Source organism: Dendrobates tinctorius, unplaced genomic scaffold (genome assembly GCF_039654945.1).
Source record: "Dendrobates tinctorius isolate UK_male_01 unplaced genomic scaffold, ASM3965494v1 ptg000028l, whole genome shotgun sequence".
NCBI lineage: Eukaryota > Metazoa > Chordata > Amphibia > Anura > Dendrobatidae > Dendrobates > Dendrobates tinctorius.
In genome coordinates, this window is record NW_027361696.1 from 416506 (window position 1) to 435448 (window position 18943).

Genomic DNA, 18943 nt, shown 5'->3' on the forward strand with positions numbered 1-18943 from the left:
ACAGAGAATAGTCTGTGGCTATGAGGACAGGGTCTTACATCGTCTTCTCTTTTCCAGAAACCCACCACGGGCATGCTGGCCATCACCTTCGCCCTCCACTTCTGTGACATGGTTGACATTGCCGGATTTGGTTATCCCGCCTTGTCCAATAAGAAGCAGCCGATTCATTACTATGAGAAGGTGACGCTGAAATCCATGGCGGTAAGTGAGGGCGCTCCACGGAGTAGGGGCGTAAAGGGAGGACGTAAAAGAGATGCACCAGGTCACAGGGGCGGACATATCATTAGTGCAGCCACACAGGGGCCCGGGAGGTCAGGGGCCACTGCCTCCTCCATATCAGGTGGAATTGCGCAGTCTGATGATGGACTGCACCGGGCCCGTTTACTGAGTTTCACAATTTCTAATTGCTGTCAGTGAATGGACGCCTCTATGATCACATCCTAATCGGCTGCAGAACATGAAGCTGATACAAGGTAGAGACTCCAGCACATGTGTCTGGGTGTGATCAGGGCGGGATTTTAGCCTTTGGGAAAGCAAGCAGAGATAGTGAAAATGGCGGATAATCTATTTATTTAATAGCCTTGTAATGTTTTAATTTCCTGTTCTATCCAGATGTCACCGTATCCTGGAATTCCAAGCGGAGGAAGTTCACCGACCGCCATATTGGGACACCCAAGTGATGGGTGTCTCAATATGGAAACTGCTGCTGGTACCAACCTATTGCGCGGTACCACCAGCGGAACACTGTCGCACCGTCTATATTCCGTACGCACCACACACCCACACACTCACAGTCACACACTCACGCAGCCTCTTGCACAGTACCACCAGCGGAACACAGTCGCACTGCACCTGCGCGAATTACGCACAGGCGCAGTGAAACATTCGGCTGATCCCAGCGGCAGATGTGCGATGTGTCTACAGGCAGAGGAAGCCGGTCACAATAAAGGGGTTTTCCCATGAACGAAAGTTCATTTTAAAAATTGTCTGTGTCTGACCGTGTACGGAGCATACCTCATCTCCTGGGCAGGGGAGGAAGCAAAAGACAATACTGGCATTACAGCAGGGGATCACAGAGGATTCATTTTGTGAGGTAAAATATTTCACTGACTTTTTAAACAATATCTTACCTCTCAACATGTATCCTTTGCGATCTCCTGCTGTAATGTCAGTATTGTCTTTTGCTTCTTCCTCCCCTGCCCAGGAGCTGTGGTATGTTCTGTACATGGTCAGACACAGGGGTGAGAGAGACAGAGCACAGGGGGGAGACAGCTCAAACGGGACAGCACATGAGGGGAGAACACAGCACAGGAAGGAGAGAGACAGCAGACAAGGGGGATAGCACATTGGGTAGACAGGTCAAAGAAGAGAGTTCAGACGGGTGAAGTCAGCACATGGGGAAAGAGAGAGTGGATAGGTGGGTGAGCACATGGGGGGGGGGATTCTCAATGCTGCAAAGACTGCCTCCATCTAGTTGAAACATAAAGCACATATGGAAGTTGCGGAGCACTTAATACAGCAGCGATCGCCATGTGTGCAGGACCCTGCCAGAGTGACTACTGGCTCACAGAAGGGGACCCCTCCACAACATCCATCTGTATAATGGGGCATGTGTACCTACGAGGAGCACACAAATGGCTCCATCCAGTCCCATGGCTTCCAGCCAGACCTAATCTATGATGTGGGGCTATTGTCTGCTGGTGTCAGCCGATAATCTCCTCCTCTGATAATTACCATGGGAATCACTGATCCAAAAGAGATTTCTGAGCTCAGCGCCTCCTCCTGCCTGTGCAGCTGAGCTGGGGGGAACCGGGCCTGGGAAATGAGAAGAAGCTCCTATATCATAAAGTGCCTGATGGGATTAGATACATGGCTCAGCAGATGGTATCATGTATGATGGGATTAGATACACGGCTCAGCAGATGGTATCACACAGGATAGCATTAGATACACGGCTCTGCAGTCAGTATCACACAGGATAGGATTAGATACACGGCTCAGCAGTCAGTATCACACAGGAGAGGATTAGATACACGGCTCAGCAGTCAGTATCACACAGGAGAGGATTAGATACACAGCTCAGCAGTTAGTATCACACAGGATAGGATTAGATACACAGCTCAGCAGTTAGTATCACATAGGATAGGATTAGATACACGGCTCAGCAGTCAGTATCACACAGGATAGGATTAGATACACGGCTCAGCAGTCAGTAGCAAACAGGATAGGATTAGATACACAGCTCAGCAGATAGCAGGGTACATGATAGGATTAGATACACAGCTCAGCAGAGGTTAGGGTACATGGTAGCATTAGATACGGTGACATGCAGCATGTTGTCACATCTCGTTCTTCTTCCCCAGGTTTCCGGGCATAACATCACAATAGAAGCGATTGCAATAAGGAACCTCTTGCAGCAGCAGCTCATTCACAACCTGACCTACTTCTGAGGGTCCTGGATATGTCTGAGCCCCCTGTGCTGGGCGGACAATGTGTTAGACACGTGCTCCTGGCACACACTGTACGGACCGTCCTTGTACCGAGCTTCTCTTGCAGCGGATGGATGGAGGGAGCGGCTTGCACACTGCGGAGCGGCTGGCACAATATGGCATGCTCTGCAGAGGACGCTCACTCTGGGATCTGGTGATGGACTTGTGATACTCACTGAAGTGTTGACTGAACTCTTAATTTAAATTTTTTTATTGATTTTTTTATCTTAAAGGGACAGAATTGTATAATATTTATTTTAGACTTTGGCGCCAATCGTGCCATGACATGAAGAACCAGAATGATGGTCGATAATTTCTTCCCTCCTCTGGGATTTTAGGCTTCTTTGCCATCTTGAATCCTTTTTTTTTTAATGCAGTTTTCACCTTTCATGTTTAATAATTGTAAAATGTGTGACTTTTCCTGATTGGACGAGCCGCTGGACGAACCGGAGAACGGGGCAGGACCCCGCTAACTATGTGCCAATGCTCTCCAGTCCTTCGGTACAAATATTAGGATGTGGGAGACGTTGGCCCTCATTGCACCGAACACGGGGGTCCTTGACGTCTCCCTCAATAATATGCTGCTGCTTCTATGTTTAACCCTTTGTCTGTCTCCTTTTGGTAGAACTGGGAGAGACTTCCAACTTGGCAACCCCTGCAATCTTTTCAGGGTCCCCTGTACCCCCAGTGCCTTGATTTATTATTAGTCATTTTCATGTGTACAACGACGTGCAGCTCCGGATGATAAGATGCATCGATGTATGTAATAAACCTATTGCCGTGTGCGGCCTCTGCTGCGCTCATCCCATGATTGGCTATAAAGCTGCTCCTGACCGACACTGGGGGACTCGCCCCGACTCCAGCCAGCATTCTGTGCGACGGAGAGATCTGGGGGCTCCGATCTCACTGATAAAGAGAAGCAAAGTAACCCATGCCCTCCCTTGGTCTAACCTTCTTTTAGGAAACATTTTGCCTCTGATATTTAGTGCTCCCCTCCTGATCAGTGTGTCTGAAGCAAAGATCCACGTGAGGTGCATTTTGCACATGGACATCGTGTTTTGGGGGCGACTTCTCTTTCTTTTCTACCAATCTTATGTCTTTTTTTTAACTCCATAATGAAAAAAGGCAAAAAATTAAAATTAAAAATAGAAACTTGTTCCAGTATTTGTGAGTCATCCGATACCAGCTGCGCTGTGCGGCTCCTCCTGCCGGGATCATTGGATGAGAGGTATTTCTGTTTTTTGTGTCCGTTTGCACCCCATCCATGTTTTACCTGCATACACACACATTGGTCAGAAAAACACATCAGCGCTAAACTGCCGGATTCTTCACTGCCGCGTGATTTTTCCAAAGAGCCGGGAACAGTCTGCCGTGACTCAGGAGTGATGTGGGATTTAGCTGCAGCCTCGAGGCATCATGGAGGCCAAACATTTCGGTGCACCTTCCCACCTGTTCGTTTTCCATTCAGCTCCATCCTTCTCTGCCCTACGGAACCAGAGCTGTCAATCAAAGAAGAGAGGTGGTAGGAGCCTGGGCTTTATCAGCGCAGAATGACTTCAATCCTAGTCTCTACAGAAAAAATCATTCTCAGCAGCACGATGTCTTCTGTATCCGGTATGTGCTGCCAAGAACAGAAGCCTGTGCCACAGACCGATCTAGTACCCATTGTTGTGTACACATCTGAGGCGCGGCCGGCCGCTCTTAACAGGTGATTAAATGATGCAGAACTGCTCGCACGCCGCCAATCACTGATGATTTAACTGGTCTGACTGCAGCTATGATCTGATTCATTGTTCCCCTTTTTGCTCACATTTGTTTTGTTTTTGGGAGTGTGGCTTCTGGATGATTGCCGTGATTCACTCGATCGTGTTTGTGGCCTTGTTTCTGATTGACAGTTATCTCACTATAATGTAATTGCAGCCGGATTCTTAAGCTCCAGGTGGTTACTATCTTGTCTTCTGACTCTTATTGTTACATGGTTGTGGTTTGTGTAACATTGCCGAGTTCCCGGTTTATGACTGAGGAGTGAGGACATTCTGGACATGCAGGAACTGCATATAAACCGGCTTAGATTAAAGGGAATCTGTCACCCCATTTTTGGCCTATCAGCTGCCGGCACCGCCATCAGGGGCTTATCTACAGCATTCTGTAATGTTGTAGATAAGCCCCTGATGTAACCTGAAAGATAAGAAAAACGATTGCGGTCCGGCGCCTCCCATCTTCTAGTGATGACGTCCTCCTCCTTACTTCTGCCTGGTAGCACTCCCTAGAATCGCTGGCTGTAGACTGAGCTGCGCACATTTATGAGCCGGGTCTGATAAAGCCCTGAGCTTGTCTGGAAGTCATTGCAGGTGATTATTGCGCCTGTGTGTACGAGGCCAATGGCTCTCTGTCTTTTTAGATGGAGGTGGCGGTTTTTTGTTGCATTTGGGAGACCGTTGCGCAGCCGATACGGGGAACGTTTATTACAGGGCCTTGCTCTAAAATGTCTGGATTTTTTAGACTTTGAGCACATGGCGGGTTTTTTTTTTTTTTCAAGCAGTCGCAAACTACATGTTTTCTAGTGGAAAACTGAGATTCTTTGCTCGCCCTATTGGCCTAATTTTTTTACGTTAATTTTTCACAAATGAGTCCTTTCCATGATTTTCACAAATGACACTCGTACCTCTGATGGTCTATGGGATTCCTGTCTGTGACTTTTCACAGACTTATCAGTTTGTGCAAAATCTAACAGACATATTCTAATTTTGATCCAAGTGTCAGATCAGAATCTCCAGTGCAACTGTATGGGTCTGCGAATAAACCTGATCACACTTGGAGAACTTCTGAATACTGTTTGATTTTCACAGACTGTCAGATCGGAGAAGACAAAGAATTTATTTTTTTTGTCCATGTATGAGAAAAATTGCTGACACTGGGACCTCACTGATAAACTAATCGGCCCGTTTTTTCTCATCCATGAGATAATCTGACTAAGGATTCAGGAAGTTTTGTACATTTTGTTTCCTGAAGTCATGTTGCAGTTTTTACAGCCTTCTGATTGGACAGTGCCTAATTTGGAGCAGATTCCATCAGTCCTGACCTGCGCTTCCTTTTCTCCCGTCAAGCATTTTTTAAAAACCTGCAGCAATAAAAAAGATCAGAACACTGAACATGAGGGGATTCTCATCCATGAAGGGGGAACACAATATGTGGGGGCTTCTCATCCATGGTGGGGGCTCACAATGTGTTAGGGCTTCTCATCCATGGAGGGGTCACTCACAATGTGCATGGACTTCTCATCCATGGAGGGGTCACTCACAATGTGTGGGGGCTTCTCATCCATGGAGGGGTCACTCACAATGTGCGTGGGCTTCTCATCCATGGAGGGGGACTTTCACAATGTGTGGGGGCTTCTTATACATGGAGGAGATCACTTACAATGTACGTGGGCTTCTCATCCAAAGTTCAGTATTAATAAGATTGAGGACATTCACTCCTTAACAAAACGTAGACACAAACATATCAGGATGAAGCCGTTGACCGAACATCATATAATGGACAATTTGGGACAAGTGCAATAACTGAATGACATGCACATCAGGGGTGGGCATACAGCATGGACAGGGGTCCCATAGGAAAAGGAATCACTGCCACCACTGCTGGCTCCCCTCCATTAGACTCAGCAAATAAATAAGACCAAAAATAATGGTTACGCTACATAATTGTTATGGTCCAGGAGCGGATACATTGTGACATTTACTGAGGACATGATGTTCTTTAAATGACTCCAGGCTGGTGCAGAAGAAGAGTGCGACAAGCACCCCAGTGGCCAACATGCTCCACCTCTGTCCTGCTGGTTCTTCCTGTAATTACATGGTAGCCAGGTGGTAGCCCCATCAGTTGCTACAGTACTCGCTGTGCTGGAGGCTGCGTCATCCATGGTACGTAGCTCGCTTCTCCTGGTATTCAAAGGACTGGAGTCAGAGGCCGGAATAAACTTAAACAGTTCAACTTTATTTTCCTCAGGGCACAGCACATCCAACACACCTTTGGAACTCTTGACACGGTACCAACAATACATCTTCTACAGCAGCATCAAGCTTCTTCAGCTACACAGGAGTGGACCACAAAATGACAACGGAACGAGGAGCCCGGTGAAAACTGCACTTCGATCTCTCTTCCTGCAACCGACTTCAGCCCACGAAGGTACCCGTATACTAGGTTGTCCACTCCCTTTTGGTTATCCTGTCCGAGCACTCGGCTGGTGGCCCACTCGACTACTTGGTCAGCTCACACACACTGGCTTTCATCTCCACAGGCTCTTCTACTGTACCCCCTGTCTCAACAGCTCCCAGATACAGGATGACTTCTTCCACAGTGACTCATCCACTGGCTGCACTATCTCATCAGCTCCCAGTCTCAGGCTGACATTTCTCCAGTGGCTCTCCCACTGGCTGCTGCTGTAGGCATCACACTCTCCTCTTCTCCTAAGGATGGCTGAGGGACTCTGCTTCACACCTTGTCTCTGCCAGCTAAGCTTGTCAGGACCTCCGCCTTCAGACTCATACCAGAGGCTCCCCCACTGAACTGAACTCTCAGTTCCTGGTTAACCCCTCCTCTAATGTCCCCCTAGTTAACCCTCTATTGTCCTTCTAGTGGCTCCAATATGAATGTGCTCAGTGCCCCCATCTTGTGTCCATTCTCTCTAACTTCACTGTCTCTACCTAATCTAATATATAAAGTTGAATCTGTGTGTATGTTTGTATGTATGTATGTGTGTATGTCCGGGATTGGCATCTGCACCGTCGCAGCTACAGCCACACACAATTTTGCACAGTCTCACGTCTGGACCCCGAGAGCGTCATAGGCTATGTTATGAGGTGAAATTTTAACCCCGCGCGTTCCAATTCACCAAACAATTTTGCCCCTATCTACATAATGGGGAAAAAGTGTATGTCCGGGATTGGCATCTGGACCGTCTCAGCTACAGCCACAAAATTTTGCACAGTCACAGGTCTGGACCCCGAGAGCGTCATAGGCTATGTTGTGAGGCGAAATTTTAACCCCGTATGTTCCAATTCACCAAACAATTTGGCCTATTCTTATCATTTCTATGGTGTTATCGTCCTTCTGTAAAGCTAGAAATAACACAATTTATTACCGTGCCAACACAGACCACCCTCTGACACAGGCTGCAGGGGGAGCCCAGTATCACACAGGATAGGATTAGATTCACGGCTCAGCAGTCAGTATCACACAGGATAGGATTAGATACACAGCTCAGCAGTCAGTATCACATAGGAGAGGATTAGACACATGTCTCAGCAGTCAGTATCACACAGGATAGGATTAGATACACAGTATCACACAGAATAGTATTAGTTACACGGCTCAGCAGACAGTATCACACAGAATAGGATTAGATACACGGCTCTGCAGTCAGTATCACACAGGATAGCATTAGATACACGGCTCAGCAGTCAGTATCACACAGGATAGGATTAGATACACGGCTGAGCAGTCAGTAACACATGATAGGATTAGGTACACGGCTCAGCAGTCAGTAACACATGATAGGATTAGGTACACGGCTCAGCAGTCAGTAACACATGATAGGATTAAGTACACGGCTCAGCAGTCAGTATCACACAGGATAGGGTTAGAAATATGGCTCAGCAGACGGTATCACACAGGATAGGGTTAGATACACGGCTCAGCAGACGGTATCACACAGGATAGGATTAGATACACTGCTCAGCAGTCAGTATCACACAGGATAGGATTAGATACAAAGCTCAGCAGTCAGTATCACACAGGATAGGATTAGATACACAGCTGAACAGTCAGTATCACACAGGATAGGATTAGATACACTGCTCAGCAGTCAATGTCACACAGGATAGGATTAGATACATGGCTGAGCAGTCAGTAACACATGATAGGATTAGATACACAGCTCAGCAGAAAGTATCACACAGGAGAGGATTATGTACACAGCTCTGCAGACATTATCACACAGGATAGGGTTAGATACACAGCTTAGAAACAGGATGTGCCAAAGGAGAGGACATTTTCATTCCAAGAATTCCACTCATTCCATCTGATTTGTTTTTTGATTTTAAACGCCTCCAGTTTCCAGTTCAACTGCTGTTTGCAATGTCCATTAACAATGCTCAGGGACAGTCCTTGAAAGTAGTAGGGCTCGATTTGCAATCTCCATGCTTTTCTCATGGTCATCTTTACGTGGTCTGTTCAAGAGTTGAAACTGCCAAAAATCTATTCATCTTTGCACCGAAAGGAAAAACCAAAAATGTTGTTTATCAAAAGGCTCTTGAATGAGTTGAAAATAAAATACTATCAATACTTTGGTAATCCTTTAATTTGTGTTGCAAATCTGTAGTGTTGAATATATGATGTGAAATGTTTTTATGTTCAATATAATCATTATAATTTGTTATAACTAACCACAGTTGGTTACTATGCCCAGGCAACGCCGGGCTCTTCAGCTAGTACACCTATATAACACAATATGGCAGTGGAAACATATACACAATTTACATATAATGCACAGATCAGTACATATAAACATGTCAATCATAAAAGCAAACAGCAGTAACAATATCTCCTTACATTCCAAACATGATGTAGAAATGCCAAGTTGACTCGTCAAATAGTCACATATTGTGCTGTAAATCACACTGCAAATCTAAGTGTTTTCAATATCCCACTTACACATTATAGAAAAAAGCTGCACAAAACTGAAGGCACAGTGTGGATTTCACACCTGTAGCCTCCTCGCTTCTGTGCGGACTTCATTGCAGATTTATCCCATTCAATGTATTGCAGTGGAGTAATATGATATCTGCCACTAAATCCACAGACGACAATTGCGGATTCATGACCAAATCCGAAGTGAAAATATTCTGCAATCTGTGAACATGGCATAATGCTCCACTTCACCTTTACATCACTTGTGATCAATATCCTCTTTGGGTTATTTCTTTGTCTTTTATGAGATCTCTGATTGCTGTCACAGAATTGAAACATTCTTGTTTGAAGCTATAGGTTTGTCTGAGCCAGCCCTGCTCACACAGCTCAGGGATTGTTGGACTCAGTGCAATCATTATTGTGTCATGTCCTGAGTGACGTGCGATATTGGTCATTCTGTTACACGGCCTGACCATTGATGAGGGATTGCTCAGAGCGGCCTCATACCGGACTGTAATGGTAACCCCATCATCCCCCACTTACACGGTGACTCCAGGCAAATTCTTGTTAATCTCGTTCCGTTTGTATCCATTCAGCTCACACCGGCATGAGATGTCAATTTTAGGCTCCAACTTCCTTCTGCAGAAACTGTATCTCTATGTCTATAGGCCTCACTCTTCTCCGATACAATGGCCTTTTTTTCAGAGAATATGAATGATGACACCAAACCTATTTCTCCACTCATGGTTAGTGGTTGGGTGAAGCCATTTATTGTCAAACTACTGTGTTTTTTCTTTTTAAATCATAATGACAACCCAAAACATCCAAATGACCCTGATCAAAAGTTTACACTCCCCATTTCTTAATACCGAGTATTGCCCCCCTCTAGCATCAATGACAACTTGAAGTCTCATGGTAGTTGTGGATGAGGTTCTTTATTTTCTCAGGTGGTAAAGCTGCCCACTCTTCTTGGCAAAAAGCCTCCACTTCCTGTAAATTCCTGAGCTGTCTAGCATGAACGGAGCGCTTGAGATCTCCCCCAGATGATTCAATGATATTGAGGTCAGGAGACTGATATGGCCACTCCAGAACCTTCACTTTGTTCTGCTGTAGCCAATGACAGGTCAACTTGGCCTTGTGTTTTGGATCGTTGTGATGTTGGAACGTCCAAGTACGTCCCATACGCAGCTTCCGGGCTGATGAATGCAAATTTGCCTCCAGTATTTTGTATTTTGCTGATAACGTGCTGCATTCATCTGTCCTTCAACTTTGACCAAGTTTCCTGTGCCTTTGTAGCTCACACATCCCCAAAACGTCAGCGATCCACCTCCGTGCTTTACAGTAGGAATGGTGTTTCTTTCATCATAGGCCTTGTTGACCTCTCTCTAAATGTTACGTTTATGGTTGTGGCCAAAAAGTTCAATTTTGGTCTCATCACTCCGAATTACCTTGTTCCAGAAGTTTTGAGGCTTGTCTCTGTGCTGTTTTGCTTATTGTAGGTGAGATACTTTGTGGCATTTGTACAGTAATGGCTTTCTTCTGGCTACTCAACCATGCAGCTCATTTTTCTTCAAGTGCCTCCTTATTGTGCATCTCGAAACCGCCACACCGCTAGTTTTTAGAGAGTCTCGTATTTCAGCTGATGGTATTTGTGGGTTTTTCTTTGCATCCTGAACAATTTTCCTGGCACTTGTGGACAAAATTTTTGCTGGTTTACCTAACTGTGGTTTTGTTTTTACAGAGCCCCTGATTTTGCATTTGGTAATCACAGTTTGAACGCTGCTGACTGGCAATATCAATTCCTTGGATATCTTTTTGTAGGTCACCGGTGAGTATGTTACCTTTAGTAGCCATTCAAACCCATTTGTGTCAGCTTCTGTGCATGTTATCAGGCCTAAATCACCAGGGTATGTGAACTTTTGATCAGGATCATTTGGATGTTTTAGGTTGTCATTATGATTTAAAAAGAGAAAACACAGTAGTTTGACAATAAATGGCTTCACCCAACCACTAGCCATGAGTGGAGATAAAGTTTTGGTGTTATCATTCATATTCTCTGAAGAAAGCAAAAATTCTGCTGGGGTATGTAAACTTTTCAGCACAACTGTATATATACATACCCCCAAAATGGTGAAAATGCAGCCTGCCCTGCTAAAAACTGCAATAAGAATAGAGAAAAATCAAGGGGTAGAGATGAAAGTCAAAACTTTAAAACACCTGTAGTTTCAAGTGATTATTCAGAATAAGCCGTCCTGTGTGTATATGCGGAATAACATGATTTCTGTCCATTCGATTACTTGTGTTTTACATTTTCACCAGTTTTCCCCTCTGCAGGTTTTATTTCTAATTTTCAGTTGTATCTGAGCTTGTGGGCTTGTAGCCCATGTCCTGGATACATCTGTGTGTGGTGGCTCTTGCAGCAATAATTCCAGCAGCAGTCCACTCCTTGTGAATCTCCCCCAAATTTTTGGCTGGCCTTTTCTTAACAGTCCTTTCAAGGCTCTGGTTATCCCAGTTGCCTGTGCACCTTTTTCTACCAGACTTTTTCCTTCCACTCAACCTTCCACTAATATGCTTGCATACAATACTCTGTGAACAGCCAGCTTCTTTAGCAATGACCTTTCTTGGCTTACCCTCCTCGTGAATTGTGTCAATGACTGCCTTCTGGACATCTGTCAAGTCAGCAGTCTTCCCCATGATTGTGGAACCTACTGAAACAGAATAAGGGACATTTTTAAATGCTTAGGAAGCCTTTACATGTGTTTTTTGTTAATTTTTCTAATTTACTGAGATAATGGCTCTTGGGTTTTCATTGTCTGTAAGCCATAATCAACAAGATTAAAAGAAATAAACCATGGAAATAGATCACTCTGTTTGTAATGACTCTATATAATACTTCACTGTATTTCACTTTTTGTATTAAAGAACTGAAAGAAATACAATTTTTGATATTCTAATTTTGTGCAGATGTATATCACTTAGTAGAAAGAAGTAGCACTGAAGACTTTACGCGGCTGTGCCACCATTGCTGGGGGCAATAATAGCACTTACTAGAAAGCTGCAGCCTCTCCATTCACTCTAGCAAGACACTTGAGGCTTGCAACTTACTGCTCGCCGGGGCGGCACACAGGCCGCGTCAGGCAGCACAATGCAGTGACATCATCATGCTGCCCTTGCACAGGATTTGGGTTGCTCTTCTCCTTGTTGAAACAGGGTTCTCTGAGTATTTGGTTTTATTATTCTTGGATACAAAAAGCAGAGCACCCTTATCTGGCATCATTCTGCGGGGCATGGTTTTGCGGTTGAGGCACCGTTTGAACTGGATGGAGAAATCATTGTGATTTAATGGAGGCACTATAATGATATTATTTGGGGTGCACAGAGGAGGCACTGTTATTTTGTGTGAAGACACAAGAGAAGTCACCAACATACCTACCAGTGTGGTATAATAGGGCTAATATTACTGTGTAGTGGCAGCAAGAAGGGATCTTTATCTGGAGAAACTGATGTGTGAGGCACAAAGGGCAGCATTAGTGTACATTAGTGTACATTTGGCTTTGGGGGAGCAGCCGGGTGGGAACTTCTGTCTGGCGGCCATTTGTGTCTGGACGAAGTCATCATGGTGGACAATCGGAAGATGTCGCCGTCCTGTACTTGCATTAGTAGACGGTATGTCACACAGCGTCTTCCCATGTTGACTTCGATTTGTTAGGACGCCAGCAATGCCAGGACAGGATCCAGGCAGGAATGGAGCCATTCACCGTAGGAGCAGATAATGCTGCTGTGCGGGGTGGAGCTGCTATATTCGGATGTCAGTCATATTGCTGCAGTCTGACGACTCGTGTTCTGTGCCTTTTAATATTGTATTAATCACCTGTTATAAAATACATAAATCCGATGAGATCAGGGCGCAGAGCGGCTCCTTGTACACGTCAGCACACTGCGGCCTTTGAGGTTTTATGATGTTGATGGTTAAAAAGTAACTAAACTTTTTTTTTTCTTTTTTTCATTTATCAAGTAGAAATGTCATCTGGATCCATTTGGATTACGGCTAATTACCCTGCTTTGCTGCCTTCATGCAGAAAATAGATATAGGTGGAGTGTCTCAGCATGTTAGGAATCTGTGTCCTGCCATACTTATGCAGAGACCCAGATCCTCACATTTGTCTCCAGAGGCTAAGTCCTTTCAGCCAGCTTCTGAGCATGCTCCTCGAATGAGCTCCCATTGGAGTTCAGGAGTCAGGTGCTCAGGTCCTGCTCCTGATTCCATTGGTTCAGCTCAGGGCTCTGGAGATTTCCGGAAGGTCCCGGTCACTATAAAAAGTGCGCATGGCTGTTCCGCCATGCGCTAGTATTTTTCATGCTTGCTGCTGTGTGTTTGGTGATGGATGCTTGGACTGGTGACTGACTCATTAAATATCCCCCTCCTTGGTTACTACGATTGTGTGAGTGATTGGGCAGCCGCCAGTAGCAGCGCTAGCGCCAGCGCACTCCAGCTATACCTTCTCAGCAGCCTGCGATATTGCGGTGTCTCCTCAGTGGCTCTGTTCACACAGGGCTGCGATTGCAGTTCTCCCGCGTCTGCAGTTGCGACGCCTCCTGTCCTATTTAACGGTAGGTCTAGAGGGAGTAGTCCTGCGGCCTAAGGCTATTTCTGTGACTCTAAATACTGTGACAGTTTCGCTGTTAGTCTGTGTCCCTGAACAGACTCAGCGTATGTTTATACTTTTTCCTGCAGCTCTGTGAGCGTAACAGAGCTCGCTTCAGTGCACTTAGGGTGCAGTTAACCCCGTGCACATTACCGCCACAGTGCTCTGCCTCTCTAGCAGCGGTTATATCACCTGCCGCACGGTGGACCCCGAGTGGCGAAGGCACTTCATTAATTTTTTATTTAGTGCCTTCCGCCACTCGTAACACAGCACACTCGTTCTTTCCATACAGTAGCTACAGTGAGAGGAGCGGAGTACAGGATCTGGTCCGCACCGCGCTCTCGCTGAGACTACAATGTGTTCAGCTTCGTACATGGGAAAACTCGCTACATTTAAAGGGAATCTGTCACCCCTTTTTTCGAATATGAGCTGTCGGCACCGACATCAGGGGCTTATCTACAGCATTCTGTAATGCTGTAGATAAGCCCCCGATGTAACCTGAAAGATAAGAAAAAAGTGTTAGATTATACTCACCGGTGGCGGTCCGGTCCGATGGGTGTTCTGATTTTGAAGGGCTGGAGAGTGGCACAATAATGAGGGTCTGTAGGAGCAGTGATGCACAATGGAAGGTCCTTTAAGTTTGGGACTGCATTTCAGCAAAGTAAGCTGCAGATTTGGTCAGGATTAATGAAAAATCTATGCAGATATTTACCCATCATGTGTTACCATCAGGATACTCCAAATTTCTTCTGCCGAACAATGTTCCCCAACATCCAGCCAATGTCATTAACAACAAGGAGTCTTGGAATCGATGATCCGGCCCCAAAAAGTCTTGATCTCACATCGTCCTGTCTATCTGGTCTCACATGAAGAGTCAGAAGGATCCGCACAAGGCTCATAAACAGAAGATCTGGGGCAGTTTTCCAAGATGTTTGGCACAACCTCCTGACAAGATCCTCCATAACCTGTGTTGTATATGTATTTATTTATTAAGGACTTCTAACCAGATGCGATGCTCCAAAGAAAATATCACAATAATTATAAAATGTAGGTTGTATTGTCCTCGAAAAGAATCATTGCAGCAAAATACAAAATACAGTATGAGTTAGTTCATTAAATTGGTTGTGGTTTATTCATCCATCTTTCTCTGGATCCTGTGTAGAAATTTTATCAGCTGCTTGTCCATGAATGTCCATCCAAGTTACTGTAGGCCTCAGAAGCACGTGTCAGCTACTTAGAGTATGTTCCCAGACCACAGCATGTCAATTTATGTAGCGGAGACGCTCAGTCTCCGCTGTGTAAATTATCCATACACTTTTTTATTAGATGCAGTAAAACTGCATTATCTTCCTATTCACATGTGTATTGAGTCTGGAAACGCAGCTTACTACGCAGGTGTACTATTTTAAATAATGGTGTACCTTGTTTTAGCTGGAAGTACAGGGTGGGCCATTTATATGAATACATGGGATGGTTGGGGATATCAACTTCCTGTTTGTGACACATTAGTATATGGGTGGGGGAAAACTTTTCAAGATGGGTGGTGACCATGGTGACCAACTTTATTTTTTTAATGGGAAGAGGGTCATGTGACACATCAACCTTATTGAGAATTTCACAAGAAAAACAATGGTGTGCTTGATTTTAACGTAACTTTATTCTTTCATGAGTTATTTACAAGTTTATCTTTTTTACAGCCATTGACATGTCGCAGAGGTTAACACGTGAGGAGCGGATAGAAATTGTGTTGATGTCTGGTGAACGCAGTGCCCGGATCATTGCAGCAGATTTCAATGCAAGAGATCCTACACAAGAAAACTGTCACCATTCCCATTTTATCTAGGTGTATCCATATAAATGGCCCACCCAAAAAAGATTGCCTCATCACTGAACATAATGTTCTGTGTAAACTGGGGGTCCTGTTCCAATTTTTGTTTTGCCCATTCTGCAAGTTCATCGCGCCGATCTGGGTCACCAACCATTCCCATTTTATTTAGGTGTATCCATATAAATGGCCCACCCTGTACTATAATACTGCCCCTGTGTACAAAAATACAACTATCATATGCAATAATACTTTACTCCAAATTGCCTATTTTGTGAAGGTCTCGTTTAACTTTGTATGACTCTCATGTATTGTAGATAACATTTCACCTCTCAGCTTTGCTTCTAGGTTGTAGTACAGTTATGGGAGGAGCAGAGTAGTCAAACAAGAAAAAGTGCTTTAATGAGCAGAGAACTCGGTGTGTCGTTGTTGTTTCTGGAGACGAGAGGCGGCTTGCGACCAGAGGTAATTCCTCACATTATTACTAAGGTGATAAATAATCACTAATAATTATTGATAAGGGCACAATATTGATTGTGTAGACAGATAATATCACAGGTGCTTACAATGTGTCTTCTTTCTATTCTTCTGGATTGTAGTAGATGGCTAATGCAGGATCATCCTTTGACAATTAAGGCCTCTTTCACACATCAGTTTTTTGCCATCAGTCACAATCCGTCATTTTTTGAAAAAAACGGATCCAGCGTTTTTTCATGCTGGATCCGTTTTTTTCTCATAGACTTGTATTAGTGACGTATTGTGACGGATGGCCGCACGTTTCATCCTTTGTCCGACGGATCCGTAAGAAAATCTTTGTCCGTCGGCCGGAGACAACAGATAGAGTAACGTTTTTTGTGTACATTGAGAAGTCGGACAGCGACGGATCCTGCGCCATCCGTCGTTGGCTATAATGGAAGCCTATGGGCGCAGGATCCATCGCTGTCCGTCATAAGATGCAATCCAGCGACGGATTCCGTCTTTTAAAACTGAGCATGCCCGGAATAATTTTTCTTCCTTTATTTTAACCCCTACGGCTGCTTTTTTCCATTCTGACACAAAAAATTCTCTCTCTCTCTCTCTCTGACAAACACATATAACGCATAACCAGGCAACCATTTATCTGACCTACAGCCGACTATTGCATCAAGGGGGTATCCCAATGAGTGTGCCTAGTTTACCCTATTATCCCCTAGGTAGACCCTGCCTGTCAGCGATGGTTGGCACCCTGTCTTGAACGCAAATTGGCGCCCCCACTCATTGGCGACTCACCCTAAAAAACCCTATAAATCCCTGTTTGCCTTGAGACTTTTATTAATCTTCAATAAAGCCACTTGAATGAAGGCCAATTATCTCACACTGTATAAGTATGTAATCCGGTATATATATATACAGTTGTGGCCAAAAGTATTGACACCCCTGCAATTTTGTCAGATAATACTCAGTTTCTTCCTGAAAATTATTGCAAACACAAATTCTTTGTTATTATTATCTTCATTTAATTTGTCTTAAAAGAAAAAACACAAAAAGAATTGTCCTAAAGCCAAATTGGATATAATTTGACACCAAACATAAAAAAGAGGGTGGACAAAAGTATTGGCACTGTTTGAAAAATCATGTGATGCTTCTCTAATTTGTGTAATTAACAGCACCTGTAACTTACCTGTGGCACCTAACAGGTGTTGGCAATAACTAAATCACACTTGCAGCCAGTTGACATGGATTAAAGTTGACTCAACCTCTGTCCTGTGTCCTTGTGTGTACCACATTGAGCATGGAGAAAAGAAAGAAGACCAAAGAACTGTCTGAGGACTTGAGAAACCAAATTGTGAGGAAGCATGAGCAATCTCAAGGCTACAAGTCCATCTCCAAAGACCTGAATGTTGGTGTGTCTACTGTGCGCAGTGTCATCAAGAAGTTTAAAGCCCATGGCACTCTGGCTAACCTCCCTAGATGTGGACGGAAGAGAAAAATTGACAAGAGATTTCAATGCAAGATTGTGCGGATGTTGGCTAAAGAACCTTGACTAACATCCAAACAAGTTCAAGCTGCCCTGCAGTCCGAGGGTACAACAGTGGCAACCCATACTATCCATCGGTGTCTGAATGAAAAGGGACTGTATGGTAGGAGACCCAGGAAGACCCCACTTCTTACCCCGAGAAATAAAAAAGCCAGGCTGGAGTTTGCCAAAACTTACCTGAAAAAGCCAAAAATGTTTTGGAAGAATGTTCTCTGGTCAGACAAAAAAAAGTAGAGCTTTTTGGGCAAAGGCATCAACATAGAGTTTACAGGAGAAAAAAAGAGGCATTCAAAGAAAAAAACACGATCCCTACAGTCAAACATGGCGGAGGTTCCCTGATGTTTTGGGGTTGCTTTGCTGCCTCTGGCACTGGACTGCTTGACCGTGTGCATGGCATTATGAAGTCTGAAGACTACCAACAAATTTTACAGCATAATGTAGGGTCCAGTGTGAGAAAGCTGGGTCTCCCTCAGAGGTCATGGGTCTTCCAGCAGGACAATGACCCAAAACACACTTCAAAAAGCACTAGAAAATGGTTTGAGAGAAAGCACTGGAGACTTCCAAGGTGGCCAGCAATGAGTCCAGACCTGAATCCTATAGAACACCTGTGGAGAGATCTAAAAATGGCAGTTTGGAGAAGGCACCCTTCTAATATCAGGGACCTGGAGCAGTTTGCCAAAGAAGAATGGTCTAAAATTCCAGCAGAGCATTGTAAGAAACTCATTGATGGTTACCGGAAGCGATTGTTAGCAGTTTTTTTTGGCTAAAGGTTGTGCAACCAAGTATTAGGCTGAGGGTGCCAATACTTTTGTCTGGCCCATTTTCGGAGTTTTGTGTGAAATGATCAATGTTTTGCTTTTTGCTTCTTTCTCTTTTGTGCTTTTTCATTTAAGACAAATTAAATGAAGATAATAATACCAAAGAATTTTTGATTGCAATCATTTTCAGCTTGAAACTGAGTATTATCTGACAAAATTGCAGGGGTGTCAATACTTTTGGCCACAACTGTACATATATATATGGGACACGGGTGAGAGAATATATGATATCAGCCAGTATCCTAATGCCAACCAACAGGACGAAAATGACTCAAGGCCGAAGAATCACAGCAATATACAAGGCATCAAAATGGCCAGTAAACTAAAAATCATTAATTTTGTAAAGGGGAGGGGGGGTTTATTACTAGAGATAAACTAGCTGTAACTCACCCTCTAAATTCTTATTAACATAAAGACTTGTGCACACCTGCAAACAGGCGCTATATCTATCTCTG

The 18943-nt window shown here is 44.4% G+C and overlaps 2 protein-coding genes across 10 annotated transcripts in view; both read left to right on the forward strand.

Annotated features, from left to right (window-relative positions):
* The window catches only part of LOC141085029 (CMP-N-acetylneuraminate-beta-galactosamide-alpha-2,3-sialyltransferase 4-like), a 165444-nt gene extending 161799 nt beyond the window's left edge, over positions 1-3645 (forward strand). For all 9 annotated transcript variants that reach the window (XM_073569962.1, XM_073569965.1, XM_073569966.1 and 6 more), the window contains 2 exons: positions 58-201; positions 2364-3645. In XM_073569962.1, coding sequence (XP_073426063.1) covers positions 58-201; positions 2364-2450 — 231 coding nt within the window. In that variant the 3' untranslated portion in view covers positions 2451-3645. The remainder of the gene's footprint in view (positions 1-57; positions 202-2363) is intronic.
* A 143-nt stretch (positions 3646-3788) lies between these two features.
* Positions 3789-18943, forward strand: part of LOC141085030 (CMP-N-acetylneuraminate-beta-galactosamide-alpha-2,3-sialyltransferase 4-like) — a 78886-nt gene continuing 63731 nt past the window's right edge. Inside the window, exons 1-2 of the mRNA XM_073569969.1 lie at positions 3789-4197; positions 15990-16118. The gene's annotated coding sequence lies outside the window, so the exon portion shown is untranslated. The remainder of the gene's footprint in view (positions 4198-15989; positions 16119-18943) is intronic.